This window comes from Ovis canadensis, chromosome 11 (assembly GCF_042477335.2).
Source record: "Ovis canadensis isolate MfBH-ARS-UI-01 breed Bighorn chromosome 11, ARS-UI_OviCan_v2, whole genome shotgun sequence".
Classification (NCBI taxonomy): Eukaryota; Metazoa; Chordata; class Mammalia; order Artiodactyla; family Bovidae; genus Ovis; species Ovis canadensis.
This window is the reverse complement of record NC_091255.1, coordinates 59,805,309-59,824,760: the sequence shown is the minus strand read 5'-3', so window position 1 is coordinate 59,824,760 and position 19,452 is coordinate 59,805,309. Positions and strand designations below refer to the sequence as shown.

General features: G+C 58.5%; 1 protein-coding gene and 1 long non-coding RNA gene across 7 annotated transcripts in view; one reads left to right on the top strand and one right to left on the bottom strand.

The window, feature by feature from the left end:
• BAIAP2 (BAR/IMD domain containing adaptor protein 2) overlaps positions 1–19,452 on the top strand; it is a 63,932-nt gene that overhangs the window by 4,195 nt on the left and 40,285 nt on the right. For all 6 annotated transcript variants that reach the window (XR_011247187.1, XR_011247186.1, XM_069543823.1 and 3 more), the window contains exons 2-3: positions 10,330–10,405; positions 11,915–12,001. Coding sequence is in view for 4 of the 6 variants with exons in the window: in XM_069543823.1 (XP_069399924.1) it covers positions 10,330–10,405; positions 11,915–12,001 (163 nt within the window). In the remaining 2 variants the exon portion in view is untranslated. The remainder of the gene's footprint in view (positions 1–10,329; positions 10,406–11,914; positions 12,002–19,452) is intronic.
• LOC138415338 (uncharacterized) lies at positions 1,756–4,175 on the bottom strand. The gene is made up of 2 exons (XR_011247188.1): positions 2,337–4,175; positions 1,756–2,196 (listed from the first exon to the last, which is right to left on the bottom strand). It is a non-coding gene; the product is annotated as an uncharacterized lncRNA (long non-coding RNA).

Sequence of the window (19,452 nt, the reverse complement as noted above, 5' to 3'; positions counted from 1 at the left end):
CTGAAGCTCACTGAGGGCCTAGAGGTCCTTCTGTCTCCCTCCCTCCCTCCCCAGCACAGGTGGTGCTGGCTGGGCTGCCCAGATTCAGGGGCCTTTCAGGGGGGCACTGGCCACTGAGCAGAGGACCCTGTCCCCTCCTGAGCAGGAAGGCAGGCTGGCAGGGAGACCAAGGCCCACCTGGCACTCCCCACCCCCAGTTTGCAGAAGTAGGTCCTGCTCAGGGGAGCCCTTCATAGGATGGAGGGTTGGCAGATGGGGCTGCCCTTGTCGCTCAGTGGTCCCCCCTCATTCTTGCATAGCTTCTGTGACGGGTGTTGCTTTCCAAGGGCAGCCACGCCTGAGCAGCGATCTCGTGGGGGTGTCCTGGGCCACCGGCTGGTTGCCTGCCTGCCATTCTCTTTTCTCAGCCCTTACGTGCACCACACCAGGGCCCTGTATGGCCACTGTGCCCAGGTGGTTTCTCTTGAGCCTTGGGGTGGGGAGGCTGTCCTCATTACGGTGCAGGCCTATGCCCACCGGACACCCTGCGCCAGGTGCCCAGTGGGGCTGTCAGCACTCCGCTACTGTCTGCAGCCTGCGGCCTTGGTAATTACAGGCAGGCATGGACCGTGCCCGCACCTGCCTCCCCTGTCCTCCCCCCGCCCCCGCTCTGATTTATCCTGGTCCTGATGGCACTGCACAGCTGTGAAATAACACAAGGGGAGGGGCGCCCGAGGGTCTGCACCCAGGGGCTCCAGCAGCAGGCAGGCCTGGGCGGAGGTTGGTGCCCAGGCCTCTCTTACTGGGGAAAATCCTGTCCCCACCTGACATGCTATCAAGCAACCAGGTGTGGTGACTTAGGACCCACGTGGCTCCTGACTGTGCCCCCCCCCTCCCCCCCGCCTGGAAGAATGGCTGACATGTGTGTCAGTGCTTGGCAGTGGCTGAGCCTCATTTCTGGTTCTGGGGCCCCCGTGTGTGCATCGCTGTGACCATCTCAGTCGTGGGTCTGGTCTCTCAGCTGTGTGCTCCACAGGCAGTAGCCCAGGACCCCTGGAGGTTCTGGAGGCGGTGGCAAGCTCATATTCCTTCTCAGGGCCTGCAGGTAGGCCAGGGTGTTAGCCAGAAGCACCTGCTGCTGCCGTGTCCTGGGGGCCCAAGGGACGGCTGGTGATGTGAAGCCAGGGCATGTGAGAGCCAGGGCGTCCTGTCTCTCGGAGGTGGCTTTGCGCACCTTGGGGGCAGGCAGGGGATCTCCATCTGTGACTCAGTGTCCAGTGGGTGTCAACAGGACCCCTTTCTGCTGCCCAGGGCAGCGGGGTCTCGGGTTGGCACCTCCAGCTGCCTCTGGCCTCTCCTCCCAAGTTTCATCGCAGGAGGCTTGGAAGTCTCCTTGGAAGTCTTGTCTGGTCTTCCACGCCTGCGGGACATTCGGGGGCTCCTGCCTCTTCTCCCCCTGGCTCTGACCGTGCATAGACAGCCTCACTGGCGGGGCAGGCACAATGACCAGGATGGGCCTGGATCTCTCCAGGCCTCCCTTGTGGCTCCAGGGTCTGGTAGAGCCTGTCCTGACGCCCTGGGCTGTTAGGTGAGCAGCCAAAGGGTCTCCTGCAAACCCTCGGGGTGTGTGTGAGAGGGCCATGTGGCCTCTATGACAAGTACCCTGAGTTGTGAGGCGCTGGGAGAGGTTGGACCACGAGGAGTTGGGGCTGCCAGTTGGAACAGAGTGCCTTTTTCTTGCTTGGGAAATTGGTTTTCTAGTTATGAAAACAGTCCTTTTAGAATTATTTGGACAGGTGTTTTAAAAGCTATATGTCAAATGTACATGAAATAAATTGGCAAGATTTTCCTAAAACCTCTTCGGGTTCAGAGTCTGACTCTAAGGAGCTTTGGTTCAGCTCACAGTCGTTGGGGTCAGAGCATCCCCTGGGCCCCACCTCTGGCCGTCCAGGTGTTGGTCATGGCGGGGTGGGGGAGGTTCCTTCCGAGCCCTCAGACTCTTGTTCCGCCACTTTCATTGCTGCCACTTTCGTTCCTTGATCGGAGAAGTTTCCCCCATGATAGCCAGGATCTCCGTTCCTTCTTAGTCGCTGAGTGGTGTGTGGACGTAATGTCCCCGCTCAGCCAAGCTAGGGACAGCCATTAGGTGGGCCTGTGTGAGTGATGACACACACATAACGGGTTGTGGAACTTGCTAGGATTTCACAGGTGTCTGTGCTGTGAAAGAAGTCGACATCTTGACATCAGAATGGGGGTGGGAGCTTGGTAGGAGAGAGGGCATGCCCCCACCCCTGGGAGCTAGACTTCGTCCAGCAGGGCGTTTGTGTCTCCAGGAGCCAAGCGTGGGCAGAGCTTACCTGCTGAGCCAGAGTGGCCTTTGCTGTTTCCAGCGGGGCTGTTCAAAGAAGGGGGTGTAGTGAAGGCCGAAGTGTCACTGATGTGGCCCAGGTGGAGGGAACCAGGGGCTCTGTACACCCACTGCTCCTCTGAGCCACTCTGGGGCCAGCGGAGCCCCCTCTGACCTGGAGGACAGCCTGGCAGAAGTGATCTGTGGTCCACACCTCCGTTTCTTCCTTCCTGCCCCTCCCACGGAAGTCATGTCGTTTGCACTCCAGGGGACTGATGGCGCTCAGGCCATGGCCGGCCCTGCGCTTGGGGCTCCAGGACCTTGCTGGTCACAGCCGGGAGGCAGCCAGGGGCCGCAGTCCAGTCCAGGCAGGAGGCCTGGTTGCAGGCTTCTTGCACAGATCCCACCAGGCAGAAAACTGAGGTTGGCTGCCGGGGCCCAGACGGTCTCACGCGCTCCTCTCATTCTGGCTCTGCTGGGGGAGGTGCCGTGGCCACCTGGGGTGGTAATTCTGAATGATCGTGTGAACAGCCTTCAGTGGGTCACTCTGTCCAGGTACCATGCTGGGAGTGGTGTGTGTGACCTTGTTTATCTCTACACTGCTTCACGAGGGGTCCTGGCCATCCCCGTGGGTGGGGGAGCCTCAGAGATGTGAAGCGGCGTGTCCCAGCCCAGCCCGGGTGCTCAACTGAGCCCAAGCTGGAGCCAGGTCTGCCCTGTGGCTTCAAACTTGTTTTGTTTTTCCAGTTAGGAATCCTGTGGGCTTCAGGTGAGGATCTTCAGCTTCTGTGCCACCGTTTTCTCTTTCACAATTAGCTGGAGTGGAGAACCCTTCCTGGCCACAGGGAGCATTAGGCTTTCAGGATGGAAAGTTCTTGGAGGAGCAGGTAGTCCGTGGTGAGGGCAGGGAGGCCCAGGTGAGGCCTCTGTTGTTGCCGTCTGAGTTCCCGGGTGCCGAGAGGCCTGTGTTCCCACCAGCACGACAGCGTTCTGGGCTGGCTCATTCCACCCAATGGAGGGAGGCAGGAAGCAAGAGAACAGCTTCAGAGTGTCTGGGGCTGTGTCCTTCCTTGCTCATTGAGGTTCCTCGTCCAGCAAGGAGCCCAGCCTTTTGAAACTCAGATCAGAGCCTTCCCAGGGACAAGGACAGGTCAGCAGCCCTGGAATGGTCTAACCAGTCAAGCAGTAACCAAACAATAAGAGAGCTGTGGCTAGGTCTTCACAGGGCAAGCGGGGATTGGTCCAGCCATTGGGTCTGCTCGGGTTGCCAAACAAAGCACCACGTGTGCTTGGACAACAGACAGGTGTGTCTCATCTGAAGCCTGGAGGCTGGGATCCACGTATGGGCAGGGTGGTTCTTCCCGTAGCCCCTCTCCTGGGCCTGTGGAGGCGGACTTCCGCCTGTGTTTCTCACATGGTCGTCCCTCTGTGTGTCTGTGTCCTGATCTTTTCTTAGAAGGCCCAGTTCTGTGCAATTGGGGTCCATCCCCCATGACCTCATTTTTACCTGCATTGTCTCTGGTGATTGTCTTTGGAGGGCATCTTTACAATGAGATGATGAGGTTAGGCCTAGCACATGAATCTTTAGTGGGGGAATTCAGTCCCTGACACCAGGCAGTCGTGGGGCCGCCACCCCAAGGTGCAGCAGGCTGGTGCCTAGGAGTCGGCCTAGGTGCTACTGTCTGAATCACAGGGAGCTGTGTTTCCAGCCCCTGAAGGTTTTCCGTGTTACTCAGTCAGATGGCAGCTCTCAGTTCTTGACACCGTTAGGACTTTCTCAGGAGCACGCTGGCTTTGCCATGAAAGTTATTAGGGGAGCCTGGGCTCCAGCTTAGCACTGACCTGGGACAGAAAGAGTGGAAGGCATGTGCCCTGGGGCCAGGCCAAGCAGTTGGGGCAGGTATGGCTGGGCCTGGATGCTGAAAGATGTCTGGGGCCTACAGGGCCCTGCCCCACCAAAGTCAGGACCTGCCAGAGGTGCCTCTGGATAGGAAGGAGGTGGCTGGGCTGGAGGGGCCTGTGTTTGGACCCTGCTCTGCGACTCCTGGTCTAATGGATTTGTCTAGTTCCTGTGGGGGTGGCTCTCCCAGTGGGACAGCCCCCAGTCCAGTGCTCCCTGGACCCCTTCCCCACCCTGAGCCCACTTACTTCCTGCCCCCGGGACCTGTTCCAGGAGGGGTCAGGCTGGAGGCATCTGAGGATCCCGGTCCCAAGAGAGAGCTGGGGTGAGAGCTGGGCGTCCTCAGCCCCAGGAGCCAGTGATGGCGCCTGGTCCCTGCAGGGAGCCGGGGACTTGGGGGGCCCTGGAGCTTGGCAGCTCCTTCCTCACCTTGCGTGGCCCATGCCGTTCCCCCACCCTCGGACTCGGACCAGGAGAATTGGCCTGTTTGTCTTTCTCCTGGTGTCACCTAGCCCGAGGCGCAGGGCCCACAGGGGCAACGGGAAGGGATACCTGCTGCTTGGTCCCTCCTTATGGGAGGCCACTGTGTTCCCCGGTGTCACTCTGGGCTCCATGCCCAAGACACAAGTTGTCACTTTTTTCTAATGCTGGTGACCTCCCCAGAAGCTGACGGAGGCTGAGAACCTCCATTTTGCTACTGGGCAGCCCAGGTGCCTTAGTTCCTAAGGCCGGGTCCTCTCGCATGTGCCCTCCTGGGGAGGCTGTGGCGAGCTTGGCCGCTCCCTGCCCTGGTGGGACCCTGGCCCGTGTGCCCGCTGGAGGTCGCTGGGCTGAGAATGCGCGTGTCGGGTGGGGGCTCCTGTCTGTGGGGCGCGGGAGAGGGGAGCCTGATACCGCTACAGTGAAACCGGCCGCTGTGGAGCGCTGTTCGGTGCGTTCTTGCTCCTTTGCGGCCTTTCTGCAGCCACTGCCAGCTTTGACTCTCCGTCCTCAGCCCTCAGGCTGTTTCAGGTGGAAGTGGAAGCAGCCGCGTCCGCTCGTTTCTCAAGTGCAAACCTGTTGTTCTCTTCTCTCTGGCTGGAGCCAAGAAAACTCTAGCTGAAGACCCGCCTCCTCCAGGAAACCCTCCCAGCACTCTCGGAACTTCCCCATTTGGCTTCCTTCCTTTGAGGAAGGTCCCCAGGACAGAGGTCCCAGTTATCGGAGCAGAGGCGGGAGTCACAGCGCTGCCCCGAGATGCTGGACTCTCTGTCTCAGGGGGGTGATCCTTCATGCCCCTCTCACCCCACCCCTCCTTCAGTGTGAGCCGGGCCCTCTGCCCAGAGCCTCACGCAGTCAGTGCTCCTTGAAGAGGGCAGCAGCCTCAGGCGAGGACAGCTTCCTTTGAGGAATGCCGCCAGCTTCCCCCAGCAGAGCGTGGATGGTGGCGCCCCACTGGGTGTGGGTTGTTGGCCCCAAAGCTAGCGCCTGTTGTGCCTGTGCCAGAGGTGGGATGTGAGGGTCCAGTGGTCATCAGTGAGGCAGCAAGGCCCCTCGGGGAGAGTGGATGAGGCACCAGGTGTCCTGGCATCAGCCTCTGCCTTTACGTTGCTAGAACGTGGTCCTAAGGGAGCCCAGCACAGGCTGAGTTGCCAGGTGGCACCTGGTTCTATCCTGCCTGCCATGGTGACCTGTCCAGAGAACAGTAAGGCCCATATGGGGAGTGGGACAGCTGGTTGTGTGGCCAGCCTGCACTGAAGCCGGGATTGGCTCTACCAGGACCCAGAATACTGGCTCTTAGTCTCCCTGAACCTCCTTCTGTCGTCTGTAAAATGGATAGCAGTGCCCATCACCAGTCCATTGAGGACTCAGGGTGATAAGGGTGTAAGGCCACCTCTCCCCAGGCCATAGGTGGAGTCCAGTGTGGTCTCGTCCCCTGAGTCTGTCCTTCCAAAGGTTGAGTGTGTAGGGAGGGTGCAGCCTGGCTTGGCCGTGGCACACAAGCAGACACCCATGCATGCACGTGTGCACAGGGCGCAGGCAGACCCCCGGGCCCGTCTTCCTAGACTGCACGAGAACCGGAGGGGAAATGGGAGGCACGTCACTTCCCTGTGTCGGCAGAGAAGCTTTGCTCTTTGTTTGTGGCGGTCCTGCCAGGAAAGTTCTGGAGGAGTTTGTTGCCAGGGGCCAGAGCTGAGGGATAAACAGGATCCCCAGGATGACAAGCAGGGTGCCCTAGGCAGAGCCGGAGCACAGTCCCTTGGCAGGGCTCCCTCACGCCTCGTGACCCCAGGGTGGAGACAGGGCTGTCCTCCTGCCCTGTGTCCTCACTGACCGGGCAGACCTGTGACCCGAGTCAGCCAAAATGGGCGTCACTGCACAGGCGCTGGGATGCCCAGGAGCCAGCCAGGCAGGAAGGCTGCTGGGGACCTGCCAGCGCTGCCCATGCAGCCGGGCCTGGCTCCTCCCACTGATGCCCGGCAGGGCTGGGGGCCCCGGGTGGGGCAGGGCTGACCCCGCCTTGGAGATTGCCTTAAGGTCTGGATTCCTGGGACTGCAGGGTGGCAGGGACATGGACTGTGTGACATCTTCGCAAGAGGGCCACCAGGAACTGCGCCAAGCTCGCAAGTGTCTCTGGCAGGGACCCCCCTCTTCCCCCTGACCCTTCTGGAGCGTGTGTGCAGTGGGGGTGGCAATCCCTGCTCCCCGCCGGCCCCTCATAGATCCTGAGCCAGCCGGGGAGGTAAATGAAAGAAGATGCTGGTTCTGAGCGTGGCGCTCAGCCCGGGGCAGGGGTCGCTGTGTGCCACAGCGCTGGACCTTGTGCCACAGTGCCACACTTGAAGGGATTTGGTTTCACTTGCACAACACAGGCATGAGTTTGCAGAAGGCGCTGGTCATTGCTCATGTCGTTGGGTCTCCATCCTGGCTGCAGGAAACTGGTCTCGGTACAAGGCCTCTCCTGAGCTCCCCCAAGTTCCACAGCAGGCGTGAGGTTGGCCTCATGGTACAGAGAGGTGTGTGCGAGGAGGCCGCCCTCCTGGGCTGGACTTCTGTTGCACATGCCCTTTGGCATCAGTAAGGAAGCGAGCTCCCTTCTCCAGCCCCGGCACGTGCTGTGGGTTTGAATCTCAACTCCCTCTGTCCATCCAGTGAAGTCCCACAGAACGACCCCGTAGTTCCCTCACTTCTGAGAAGGTAACAGGTAGCAGAGCCCCTGGGCCCCCCTGGCCTGCTCACCGGGCCTCTGTCGGCCTCTGACTTGCCCCTCCAGGGCCCTGCGATGTGTGGAGGGGCTGCACAGGCCCCTAGTTAGGGGAGCGCTCACTTGCAGTGGGGGTGCCAGGGCCCCACTGCAGGTCTCTGAGGGTGGGTTTGGGCCTGTCATGGGCCTGGGGATAGCATGGCCTCCTGGGTCCAAGTGCATCTGCCTGAGCCTTGGGACAGCCTTGGGCTCGGGCTCTGAGAGGGCCCCCTCTCAAAGGAAGGTCCCCACGGGGAGGAGCCCCACCAGAGGGGCCAGGCCCTTCTCAGGCCTCCAGGGTCCCTCCAGACAAGGTGGTCTTGGACCTGACCTGTGTCTGGTGGTCCCAGTTCTGAGCACTCAGTGACCTGGAGGCAGCTGGGAGCCTGCTCTCCCACCAGGGCGGTGTCTGTGAGGAGCTGGAAGGAAGGACAGTTCTCCGGCCAGGGCAGGAGGGCCTCCTGCTTCCCCAGCCCCACAGCGTTCACGTCTCTGCCCCTGCCTGAGGCAGGCGAGTCAGCAGCACCCGTGTGACCAGGCAGTGCCCTGCCCAGGTGGCCTGGCTGGCACCGCAGCGCCCCTCCTGCCCTGCCCCCTCGCATCCACATTCCCCGTGCATGAGCTCAGCTGCTGCGCTGAGGAAGCGAAACCTGGCCGCTCTGCCCGTGTGTCACTGCGGGTGTGGGCGGCTGCCGCGGTGGCCCCTCTGTTGGCCTGGGCGGCCGCAGGCTGTTTGCTGCCGTCACTCAGGACGTGTGGGGCTCCGGGTGGGAGCTGCGGAGCCTCCTCTTCTGCCCTGGGGGTGGTCCTAGAGCTCTGCGCCCCGGGTTGGCTCTCACAGGCCCCCAGCCCCGTGCCTGTCACTGCAGTGAGACACACATCTTACACTGAAACTGCACACACACATGCATACTCGTGTGCATGTCTGGAACACAGAATCGGGGTCAGAAGCTACCCTCTCTAGGTCTGTACTCTGCTTCAGGTCCATTTCTTTTGAACAAGCAAACACACGCACCCGCCAGCATTCTCTGCCCCAACACAGGCTTGGGTGGCGTTGAGCAGCGAGGCGGAGGGCTCAGCCAGCCTGTGCGTGCACCCTCGGCAGGCAGTCTAACCTGGGGCCCCTCTGCAGCCTTCCTGGACACCAGTCCCTCGTCCACTGCCTGTTACCTGACACCCTGTCCTGACTCCCAGGCCCTCCTTGGGTTGGATGAATCTAGACTCAGGTTCTCCCCCAGAGTGGTCTCCAGACCACTGAGCTCCGTCCCTCGTTGTGATAGGGCCAACTTTCCACTGAACCGTCACCTCTTAGGTTTCTGAGCAGTTCGGAGGGGCCGCCTGCGTCTGAGTAGTCTTGGCTATGATCTGGTCTTCTTGGAGCAGCCAGGGGGTACATTTCCTTCTGAAATGCTCGGATAGACCCTTGGTTTCCCATCCTGCTTAGGGAAAGAGGCGTTCCCGCCACGGGCTGTGAGGTGGGGGCTTGGCCATTACTGCACCACTCCGCTTGTTCTTCCCTCCCACCACCCTTTCCCCGGCTCCCACCATGCTGTGCCTCACACCAGCAGGCCCTGGCCTCAGGGCCTTTCACGCTCCTGCCTGAAGCCCTCCTCTCTCGACAACATGCTTGTCTCCCCGGTGTCCCCTCCGGGCTGAGCCCAGTCCTTCTCTCCTGTTCTCTGGGCATGGGATCCTCCCCAGTGTGTGGCGTGGGCCTGTCTCCCCTCCCAGTACTCTATCCTGTGGGGTCACTGCTGCGTCCCCCATGTGCCTCAGCCCTGGGTGCAGCACAGGGCAGGTGCCCCCCGCTTTGCCATGTCCAGAAAGGGAGGTGCGCCTGCCCTGTGAACTGGGGCGCATGTCGGTGTGATCCCACAGCCCTTCTTGGAATCTGTGTTGGTCCCACTGACTGAGGGCCAGGAGCACGGAGGAGAGCGGGGCTGGGACTGCCCGTGTGCCAGGTGGGCAGGGGCTGGCACTGCCCATGTTCATGCAGAAGCATCTGGGCCTCCATGGTCTGCCCACAGGGCCAGGCGACTTCCCCTCCCTGGCGGCGTTTGTCTCTTACCCTCAGGAAAGATCAGACGCACATCATGATAACTGACCCGGAGATGTGGGATGTGGCTGAGACGGGGTTTTCCTTAGAAGTCCCTTGCGGTGTTCTCACCGGCTGGGTCTGGCACCCGACCGTCAGGGCACGTTACCCAGTGGAGCTCACATTTGGCTGTTGTTTGTGTGCGCCTGTTTTTATGCCTCGTAATTAAAACATTTATTTGGCCTTCGCAGTGAAAATCTGATTTCTTCAGTCTAAGAACTGGTGCTGTTGGCACCAAGACTTGAGTCCATCGGGCACGCGGATCCAGAGCTGCTGGCTTATTCATCGTGCGGTGTTTGCAATCAGGCTGCGCGTTGCTCTAATCAGAGCTGATGTTTGGTAATTGATGTGTTGAGTGAAGATCGTGGTGGGAGGGGGCTCCAGGCGGCGATGAGCCTTTTGTGTGTGGCCTGCTGGGGGCCCTTCCTCACTGACTCAGCCCTGCCAGACGGGGTAATGGCTCCTCAGCGCAGCGTGTCTGAGCGCTAGCTATATGCTGGGTGCGGCCGCTCGCATCCTGCGCATGCTCACTTGTTTGATCTGCCAGGCCCCCATGGAGCAGGTTCTGGCCTTTCCCCCATTATACAGGTGTTGGTACTGAGGCTCTGGAACATCACTTGCCAGAGGACATTCAACAGGGACCGAGCTGTGGTTTGGACCTGAAGCCCAGCTGTGGCTTCGTGGGCTTGACCCATGTGTGATGCCTGCAGAATTTTTCCCTCACCGTTCAGGCCTCCAAGCAGCCAGGTGCCTTGCCCCTAAGGCTGTTCTCTTCTCTCTTCCAGACCATTATGGAGCAGTTCAACCCCAGCCTGCGGAACTTCATCGCCATGGGCAAGAACTACGAGAAGGCACTGGCAGGTGAGGCTGGGGTCCCTGGCCTGTGGGTGGGAGTGAGGGTGCCCGAGCAGGTAGACTCCTTCACGGGCCCTGATGAGGGAGGGACGAAGATGTTTCCAGAAGCCCGATGTGGCTGAGCGAGGGTGTAGGCCCTAGGTGCCGCACCGCGGGCGGCCTGTGATGTTCTGTGCACAACGTGGACATGGGGCCAACTCTGAAAGTGGGCAGGTCAGCCAGCATGTTTCAGGCTGATAGCAGTTCATTTTCTGAAAGGAACAACCAAGGACATGTCTCACGCCGTGGGCTTTCTCTCAGAGTGACGTCGCTTTACTCTCAGCTGCACAGGTCGACGGCCTTGGGAGAACCCATCACGGCCCACCTGGGGGCTCCTGCTCACACGCCCGGGCTGCTCGGATGTGAGGCACATGCCTCCTTCCAGGCCGATCCATCCTCACCGGGGGACCCCCCATGAGTTCTGCGTGGACTAGGGTGGGAGGAGGTCTGAAGGTGTCCTCCAATCCCTGTTTTCCTGGACCTCCCCAAAGGATGGAGCCCCTCAACGGCCCTCGGCCTCCCCAAGGCTAGGTCGGGACCTGCTAGGCTTTCCTGTTGTCTCTTCCAAGGAGCCCACCCTGTTCAGCAGCGGGCCCTCCAGCCCCTGGGGCACGGGGCCCATACGAGCTCCCGAGCTGCAGAGCAGACTGTGTGCACTTAATTGAAAACTACCGAAATGAAACTTGATCGAGAGCCCAGTTACAAGCCCCTAACCAGGTTCTGGAGAAAGCGGATTAGAAACTAGTAATGGTGGATGCTCCCCACAGCCCCACTCTGGAGGTGCCCTCATCCTCCTTGAAGGGCGGTGTGGGGATGCTCCTCCGATGAAGGGGTTTGTGGGCACACCCAAGGTTTTGAAGGGTCTCTGTGTTCCTGAAGGAAGCTCTGCCCCAGGCAGTGGCCCCTGGGCTTAGTCCCAGGAAGTCAGCTGGCCTGGAGCTTGCCGTCCAAATCCCCCGCAAAGTCAGGTCTGCCTCTGGTTTGAGCAGAAGTCACCCTGGGAAGTGGTGTGTGAGGCCCCACCCCCCACCCCTAGCCGTGCTGCCTTTAGCCTGATTTGAGTGTGTGACTCACTCCCACTTGCAAGGCTCAACTCTCAGACGGAGGACGTTGTCAGAGTCCTCAGCCCAGGCTGGCTGTGGGGGGGGCCTTCCTGTCGAACCAACTTCGCAGGTCTCCAGCTGGAGGTTGGTGCTTGTCTCGTCAGGGGCACCAGGCCTCATGGGCAGGGCGGCACCCTGTAATTTGACTGGATTAGCTCTGGACCTGAGCAGTACACAGTGTCCTTAGAGAAGGTGCTCTCAGCGTTGGGACAAGAGGCCATCAACAAGAGACGGGCGGAGGTCCTGCCTCGGCTGGAGCCTGCTGGGCACAGGGGAGGCGGCTGCATGGCAGGCGGGCAGGGCAGCTGAGTAGGTGCTGCAGGTGGTGATTTCCTCGTGAGGGAAGTAACCACCCCTTCCTCTCCTCTCTCAGGTGTGACGTATGCTGCCAAAGGCTATTTTGACGCCCTGGTGAAGATGGGCGAGCTGGCCAGCGAGAGCCAGGGCTCCAAAGAACTCGGTAAGACTCTGAACCGTGGCAGAGACCCCAGAGGTCCTGAAGTCAGATGTCCCCAGGCAGATCGGGGACCCTGCCTTGTGCCTGGTCCTTCTTTCATTTGGGATCATGTCTTCCCTGTCCAGTAAGAAAAGACTTCCAAAACTGCCAGACTCTTGCCCTCGGAGCTAGTGAGGGCTGTGGGCTGCGTAGGGTGCACCAGCAGCTCCAGGCCCCTTAGAAGCGTGGTTTGGGGGCGAGGAGACAGGCAGATCCACGTTTATAGGTGTTTGTGGCAAAACTTGAATTGGTTGGCATAGGGGAGCCATGTGGAAAGGTGGACTGAGATGATGGCCTTTGATGGTGTGGGGAAATGTTTCTGGTATAAAAATGAGCAAGAAAAGATACAAACCCGTGGCATGGTATGACCAGATTTTGTAAAAATGACCTGGGAGCATGCTTATCTCATGATGGAGACCCCAGAAGCTTAACAGGTAGAGTTTCTGGGTGGGATTCTTTTCTTTCCGCTTTTTCTGTTTGACACATTTCCAACAGCAGCTCGCATTTCTTTTATCATCGAGGCACATGGTATGGAACGTAAAGAGCTGTGGGCTCCTCGGTGCCACCCCAGGTTCTCGGCAGGTGGGAGGGCGTCTGGTCTCTCTGTGTGCCCATTCATTCTGGCTCCCAGAGGTGCCTGTGTCTCGCCCACTGCGTGGTCTTCAGCAGAGCCCGCCCACTCTCGCCAGCAGCCCACCTTCTCACACCATCCTGCCTTGAAAGCCGGGCCGGCCCACCACAGGGTTTTGTGGTGCCCTCTGCCACTCCCTTGTCTGAGGACACGGTGGCCTAGCTGGCCCTGCTGGCCCAGCCCTGAGTCAGCGCCGTCCCTGGCAGGCCTGGCAGGTGTGCTGTGTGTGTTGACTGCCACCCTGGCAGAGCAACAGCAGCATCTGGGCTTCCTGAGGCCAGTGTAAAAACCAAAGCAACTACAGGACCTTCCTGGGCTGGGAGCAGGGGCTGGTGACTGTGGAGACGAGGGCAGGCAGAATGAGTGACCAGGGCCCCTCTCCTCACAGAGGCTGGGCTCTGCTCACATGGATGTGGGCCTTTCTTCAGTGTCCACAGAGCTGGCTGGTCTCCAGCTCTGTAGCTCTAGGTGGTGGTGGTTTAGTTGATAAGTCGTGTTCGACTCTCGAGACCCCATGAACTATATAGCCTGCCAGGCTCTTCTGTTCCTGGGATTCTCCAAGCAAGAATACTGAAGTGGGTTGCCATTTTCTTCTCCAGAGGATCTTCCTGACCCAGGGATCACACAGGGGTCTCCTGCGTTGCAGGCAGATGCTTTGCTGATTGAGCCAGCGGGGAAGGCCTCTGCAGCTCTAGAGGGGCTCTCGTGGCCTCTTGAGGATGCTGAGCCGACCTGCCCTGGACGTCAGGCCAGGGTACCGCTGGTGGGCAGGCCTGCAGGATGGGCCTGGCTGGTGATGTGTTGGCTGTTTGGGTGGATGGAGGCCTGAACTCCCTGGTGACCAGTCATGCCTGTAAACCAGCCGGCTCTGAGCTCAGAGGCCACTTGTGGGCCCTGCCTGGTGTTCCTGGGCCTCCCAGCTGTGGCGCCTCAGAGGAAGTTCGGGTGTTGTGTGTGAGCCTGTGTGTTTGTACATGACTCCTGTCTGTGAGAGGGGCACTTTTCTTATCATGGTTGATTGTGGCAGCCGGGGGGAGACATGTATCTTCTCCCTGTGGTCACACACACGTGCGGAAGGAGAGGGGCTGCCGCGGGGAGATCAAGTCCCACCTGGCCCCATAGTGAGGGTGAACATGTGCGAATCTGTATGAGATTCTCGAATTTCCCAGAGTCCTTGGGGGTGGTTACAGCAGGCCCGGTGAGCGGATGGCAGTCTCCTGCCATGAGATCTGCTCGTGGAGGGGGCGCGGGCCACACTGGGTGCTGCGGGAGGGCTGTCCCTCCTCCCACCACTCTGTTGTCTGGGCTCCGGCCTGAATCCAGGAACTTCTGGTTTACCTGTGGGTTTTTTTTTTAACTCTCTCCAGGGGCTTGTGGTGTGTGGGGTCCATCACCAAATGGGAGTTCCCACCGTGTGTGTCCAGGGAGGCGCCAGCCAAGGGGAGACCCTGTTTCCTCCACTCACGACAGTTCTAACACCAGATGTGGGTTTTCCAGCACCAGCGAGCCCTCCAGTGTCCGAGGACCCCAGCCGGGGGTCCCACAGCTCAGCTCACTTCTGACACCACCTCCCCAGTGTCAGTGCAGACCCTTGTCCCAAAAGACTGCTCCCCCCTCACCCCAGAGGCCAGCACTTGGAGGGTCCCCAGTTCCCCACACTTCTGTCCAATTTGGCTATGAATGGGCTTCCCACCACTCCCTCTTCGGGTCTGGCTCTGTGCTGGAACAGCTCACAGAACTCAGGGGCAGGCTTACTGTCTTAAGGGTGTCATGAAGGACCCAGGTGAGCGGCCAGAGGAGCAGATGCCCAGGGCGAGGTCTGGGAGGGTGTCAAGCACAGGAGCTTTGTCCCTGTGGAGTTGGGGTACCCTACCCTCCCAGTACATGGGTGTGTCCACCACCCTGGAAGCTCTCCGAACCCCGTGTTTAAGGAGTTTCCAGGCATGAGCAGTTGTTAGCTCAGCCTCCAGCCCCTGTCCCAGAGGATGGGGTGGGGCCTCTACTTCGGACACTGGCTGGGTCTTTCTGGTGACCAGCCCCCATCCAGGAGCCCAGGCAGAGTTGCCTCTGGAACAAAGGACATTGCTATCACCAGGAGATAATGGGATTAGGAGCTCTATATCAGGAAGCTGGGGTGGGGGAGGGGCAGAGCCCAGCATGCCTGCCTTCTCACATCATGGCTCCATTTTTTCTTTAGGTAACAGCTTTATCAGGACATTCTTCACCTGCCATACGGTTACCATTGAAAGTGTTTGACTCTGTGCGTTTTAGTATATTCAGGGAGTTGTGCACCCATCACAGCTGTCTCATTCCCAGACTTTCCTTCATCCCAGAACCCAAGCCATCCTCGTTAGCAGTCACTCCCCCTCCCCCAGCCCCTGGAAACCGCTGACCTGCTGTCTGTGTCCGTGGCTTTACCTGGACGTTTCATACAGAAGGAAGCGAGCGCTGACGGGTGGCAACCCATTTGTTTCCAGCTTCTTTCAGTTGACAAGCGTGTCTTCGGCGTGCATCCGTGTTGTAGTGTGTGTCAGCTCCACTCTTTTTATGGCTGAATAATATTCCCTTGTCCACACAGGGAAATATTATTCCATTCCCCAGCTGATGAACGTCAGGGCTGTTTCCACCTTTTGACCAGTTTCAATGCTGTTGGTGTCAGCAGACTGCACAAATGTCTGTGTGGACACTTCATATATCGCTGGAAGGGAAACTGCTGAGTCACACGGTTGGGGTTGAATTTTTATTAAAGCAGCCCGGGCTTAAAAATAAGTTCCCCTGCCCCCCACATGCCTGAGGCCCGCTTCTCAGCCGTGCGTGTTGTCTGCCTGTGTTTGCTTCCATACGTGTAAACAAGCAAGTTTGTGCTGTTTCTTCTGTTCAATTTTGGACATTATTTAATGAATCTTTTTCTAGAGGATTTGGATTTAGCATTTTTATATTGCTCCTCTCTCCCCACCCAAGAGAACAATGACAACTTTTGCTGATTAGTGCCCATTATAGCCTTTGTACGGTGCTGGCGGGAGTCCTCAGTTCAGAACAGTCTGCCCACAGCACAGCGGACGGCGGGTCTGAAATGGAAGCATGATGAGACAGATGTGAGCACACACCTGCCCAGGTAGCGATCAGCCCCGGAGAACACCTCCTGCCCCTCTTGCTCCATGCCCGCCCCATTCCAGACAACTGCTGCCTTTCGTTCTGTCCTGAGACTTAGCGCGCGTTTGCTGGAGTCTATAAATTGACTCACAAAGTGTGTGCTGCGCTCTCTCAGCTTGGCCTCTTTAATCTCATGATTGTTTTGAAAGTCATCCCAGTGTTACACATACCTCCAGACCATCCTGCCTTCACGACGAGTAGTTTCCGCTGTGTGGACATGCCCTATTGTTTATACGTTCTTCTGTTGACGGACATTTGGCTTGTTTCCAGTTTGGGGCATTTCCACATCCGCGTTTCTCTAACGAACTGATGATGGCGGGCATCTTTTCATGTGCTGTTTGCTGTTTATCTTATTTGGTGAAATGTCTCTTCAGGTCTTTGTCCCCTTTTTTTGGTTGGGTTTTTGTCTTCTGATTGAGTTGTAAAAGTTATGTATGTATTCTAAGTAGAAGTGCTCAGTCAGATACACACTTTGCAAATATTTTCTCCCAGACTCATTGGCCTTTCATTTTTGTCACAGTAGTTTTAAAACAGAAGTGTTTAGTTTTAATGAAGTCCAGTTGAGTGATTTTTTTTTTTTTCCTGAACTATGGTCCATAGGTTTTCATTACTATTTTGACCCCTTTGTTTCTCCTAGAGGTAATAATTGCCTGCCTTCATTTGGCATAGTTGTCAATTTGCAATCATGAACTCAGTCCCAAACCTGAGACTGCACTCTGGGGTTCCTCCCAGCTGGCGGTGGTCCTGTTAACCTGGCTGCTTCTCCCCCTCTTGAAACCTGCCTCCTGGAGCACCCCTGCCACCTCCCCAGGGCCAGGGGACACCCTTCTTCAACCTGGGACTCTATTTTCTGCATCCTGGGTCCTGTCTTACTCCCTCAATTAGGGCTACCATCCTTCCTTTTAATGGTTCCTCAGCAGGAGAAGGGGAAACATATTTCTGAACCCATGTCTGTGGATATGTCTCTGTCTCACCCTGATGGCTTAGAATTCCAGGTGGAAGTTCACACCCCTCAGAGTTGGAAGGCATCGCTTCCTTTCTTCTGACTCCCGGTGTTGCTGTCTTCAGTGCTTGGTGGCTTTTTTTTTTTTTTTTTAATGTGAGTTTTCTGTTTTTCCCCTCCTGGAAGCTTTTGAGGTCCTTATCCTTGGGTAGGTGCTGTGAAATTTTCAGACATCGCTCCATTGTGTATGTTGAGGGAGGGCCCCAGGGGGCCTGGAGAACAAAGCATCCCAAGGGTGGAGGAGGCATGCAGCCTCCTGGGGCCATGGGAGGGATAACGAGGGCCAGAGTTAAGCTGCAGCCCTGACCTGAGGACAGCGAGGGCACCGGACGGGTGGAAGACAGGAGCAAGGGCACATCCACCAGTGCAGGGTGGACAAGGAGGCGGCATCCTGGGAGAAGTGGGAAAGTCTGGAGCCAAGGAAGGGAGCAAGGCTGAGGGTGGGGTGGGGCTTCGCCCTTGGGACGCCGGGTTTGTGCAGCCTGCTTGTTGTCTCTGCACTGGGATCCACCTGTTGGCAGCAGCAGGCGCTATGCTTTCACGGCTGTAGACTATTCCATGAACATGTGACGAACACAGTGTGTTTCTTGGTCTTTTCGTTCAGTGCCCAGCTTATTCCCTGGGATGGGGGGGTGGAGGGGTTGCTGCTCTGAATGAGCTGGTCCTTGGGAGTGTGATGCCAACCAAGCCCACCACGGGTGACCTCCATGCGGTTCCACAACAGCCACGTCCTGGGTCTCTCCTTCCTGGCCTCGTCATCCTCCCACATGACCCGTGTGATGATCTACAGTGCTCCCATCTGAGTGAGGCTGGTCACCGCTGCCTTCTCCTCCTGTGCCCTCGTGCCCTCCTCTGTGTGGGCGAGTCCTGTCCTGCAGGCCACCCTACTCCCAGGTGCCAAGGCAGCAGCTCTGGTCTACCTGGCTCCTGGATAGGAGGGGAAGACCAACCCAGGACCAGCATCTTGGGCACGGCAGAATGACAGTTTGCACCTGGTTACAGCTCGGGGTGTGCTGGGCACCCATGTACTGGGGTGGGTGATCCAGCCCAGGGGGGTGCCTGACTGGGCTGCCCTGCAGTGACCTGCTGAGAAAGCCAAGGACTCTGGGTCCTTCTGCACTGCTTGCTTCTGCTCCCTGCTTGAAGACTCTGGTAGAAATGGTAGAGATTTTCAGATTTGGGATCCTTTGCTTGTGGCGGTAATGTTGCAGGAATGGGGTGCCCTGGTGCATTTTGGCCACAGTATCCGACAGTGAAACTGTCGCTTAGGAAATGTTCTCTTGGCAGCTCCTTGGTCCCATTGGCTCTGCCCGTGGCCTTGGGCATCTGTATGAGCTCCCCTCCCCCAGTGCTGATCAGGACCCTGGGGAGGGGGGCCTGTGCTGATGGCCGAATGAGATGTGGCCCATATTTATAGATGTCTATAACGTTTGAAGAGAACTTATATTCCGCAACTGTTCTCTGATTCTGGGTGCAAGGTTTCTAACTGTTCAGGTCTTCAGTAACTTCACTTCCTAATTAGTAAGTAGAAGAGGTGTCCCTCTTACTCCCTGGGATGGCGGCCTCTTTGGTTTCTCTGTGTGGTTTTTGTGTTACTAAGTGTGTAAATGGCGAGTTACACGCAGTTGCGTTTTCCTGATGAGCTGAACTTTGCGAGGGGACCCCTGTCCCCACCAGTCCTGTTTCCAGTCTACTTTGTTTCATGCCGAGTTCGTTTTCCTCCGCCCTTCCTGTCTGCAACCCGGGGGAAAAGCTCAGTTTCTGACCACTTTCTTCTCAACAGACCTTCCTCCCCTGGGGGGGAGGGAAGAGGTGTGGAACCTCTGCTTTCCCAGGGATGAGCCAGAGCCCTCAAGGGGCGAGTGCCTCCAGGGAAGCGGTGCTCCAGCTGAGGCGTGGTGGCGGCCTGGAGGGAGCTCTGTTCACACTGGCAGCATCCCGGGCTGGGCGCCGGGCTCCTGACCAGAGACGTCATCTTGATGGGGCTTTGTCTGCCTTCTCATGGCCCGCTTCCCGCCAGGGTCCCTCTGGGTGTGGCCCCTGGCGGCTGTGGGGTCAGGGATTGCCAGCCAAGCAGTGGCAGACACCCTGGCCACTCCCTGGTCACCCTCCTTTCTCTGCCAATCCCTGCCCCGTTCTTCCAGTTCTTCCTGCCTTTTCTTTCCCACAAAGGGCAGGAGCCCTTTTCTTTCCCACGTAGGGCTCAGGCTCTGCTCCTAGGGCTGGCAGCCTGCTAGGATGGTGTGGGATTCAGCCATGCTGACCCTGAGTGGACCGAACCCCCTCATCTTTCTGCAAGCCCTGTGCCCTGTCCTTCCTGCATAGAGTAAGGATCTTGAGCAGCACAGCGCCCCCAACACCTCCATCGCAGTGTACTCCCCGGAGCTGGACCTCTCATTGCCAGGGCAGAGGCTTCCGCTGTGCAGTCTCCTGCTGTGAGCAAGGCTGAGGCCTTTGGAGGTCAGAGGTCAGAGCCCAGTCGCCATGCTGCAGCTGAGCAGCGGGCAGCTGTCCCTTTGTTCCCCTTTCCCATGGAGAGCAAGTGGCCGCTCCGCCGTTGGTCCGACGGCTGGGAAGGTGGCTTGAGGCTGCAGCTGCAGACCTCACAGTGTAGACAGCGTCTCATCT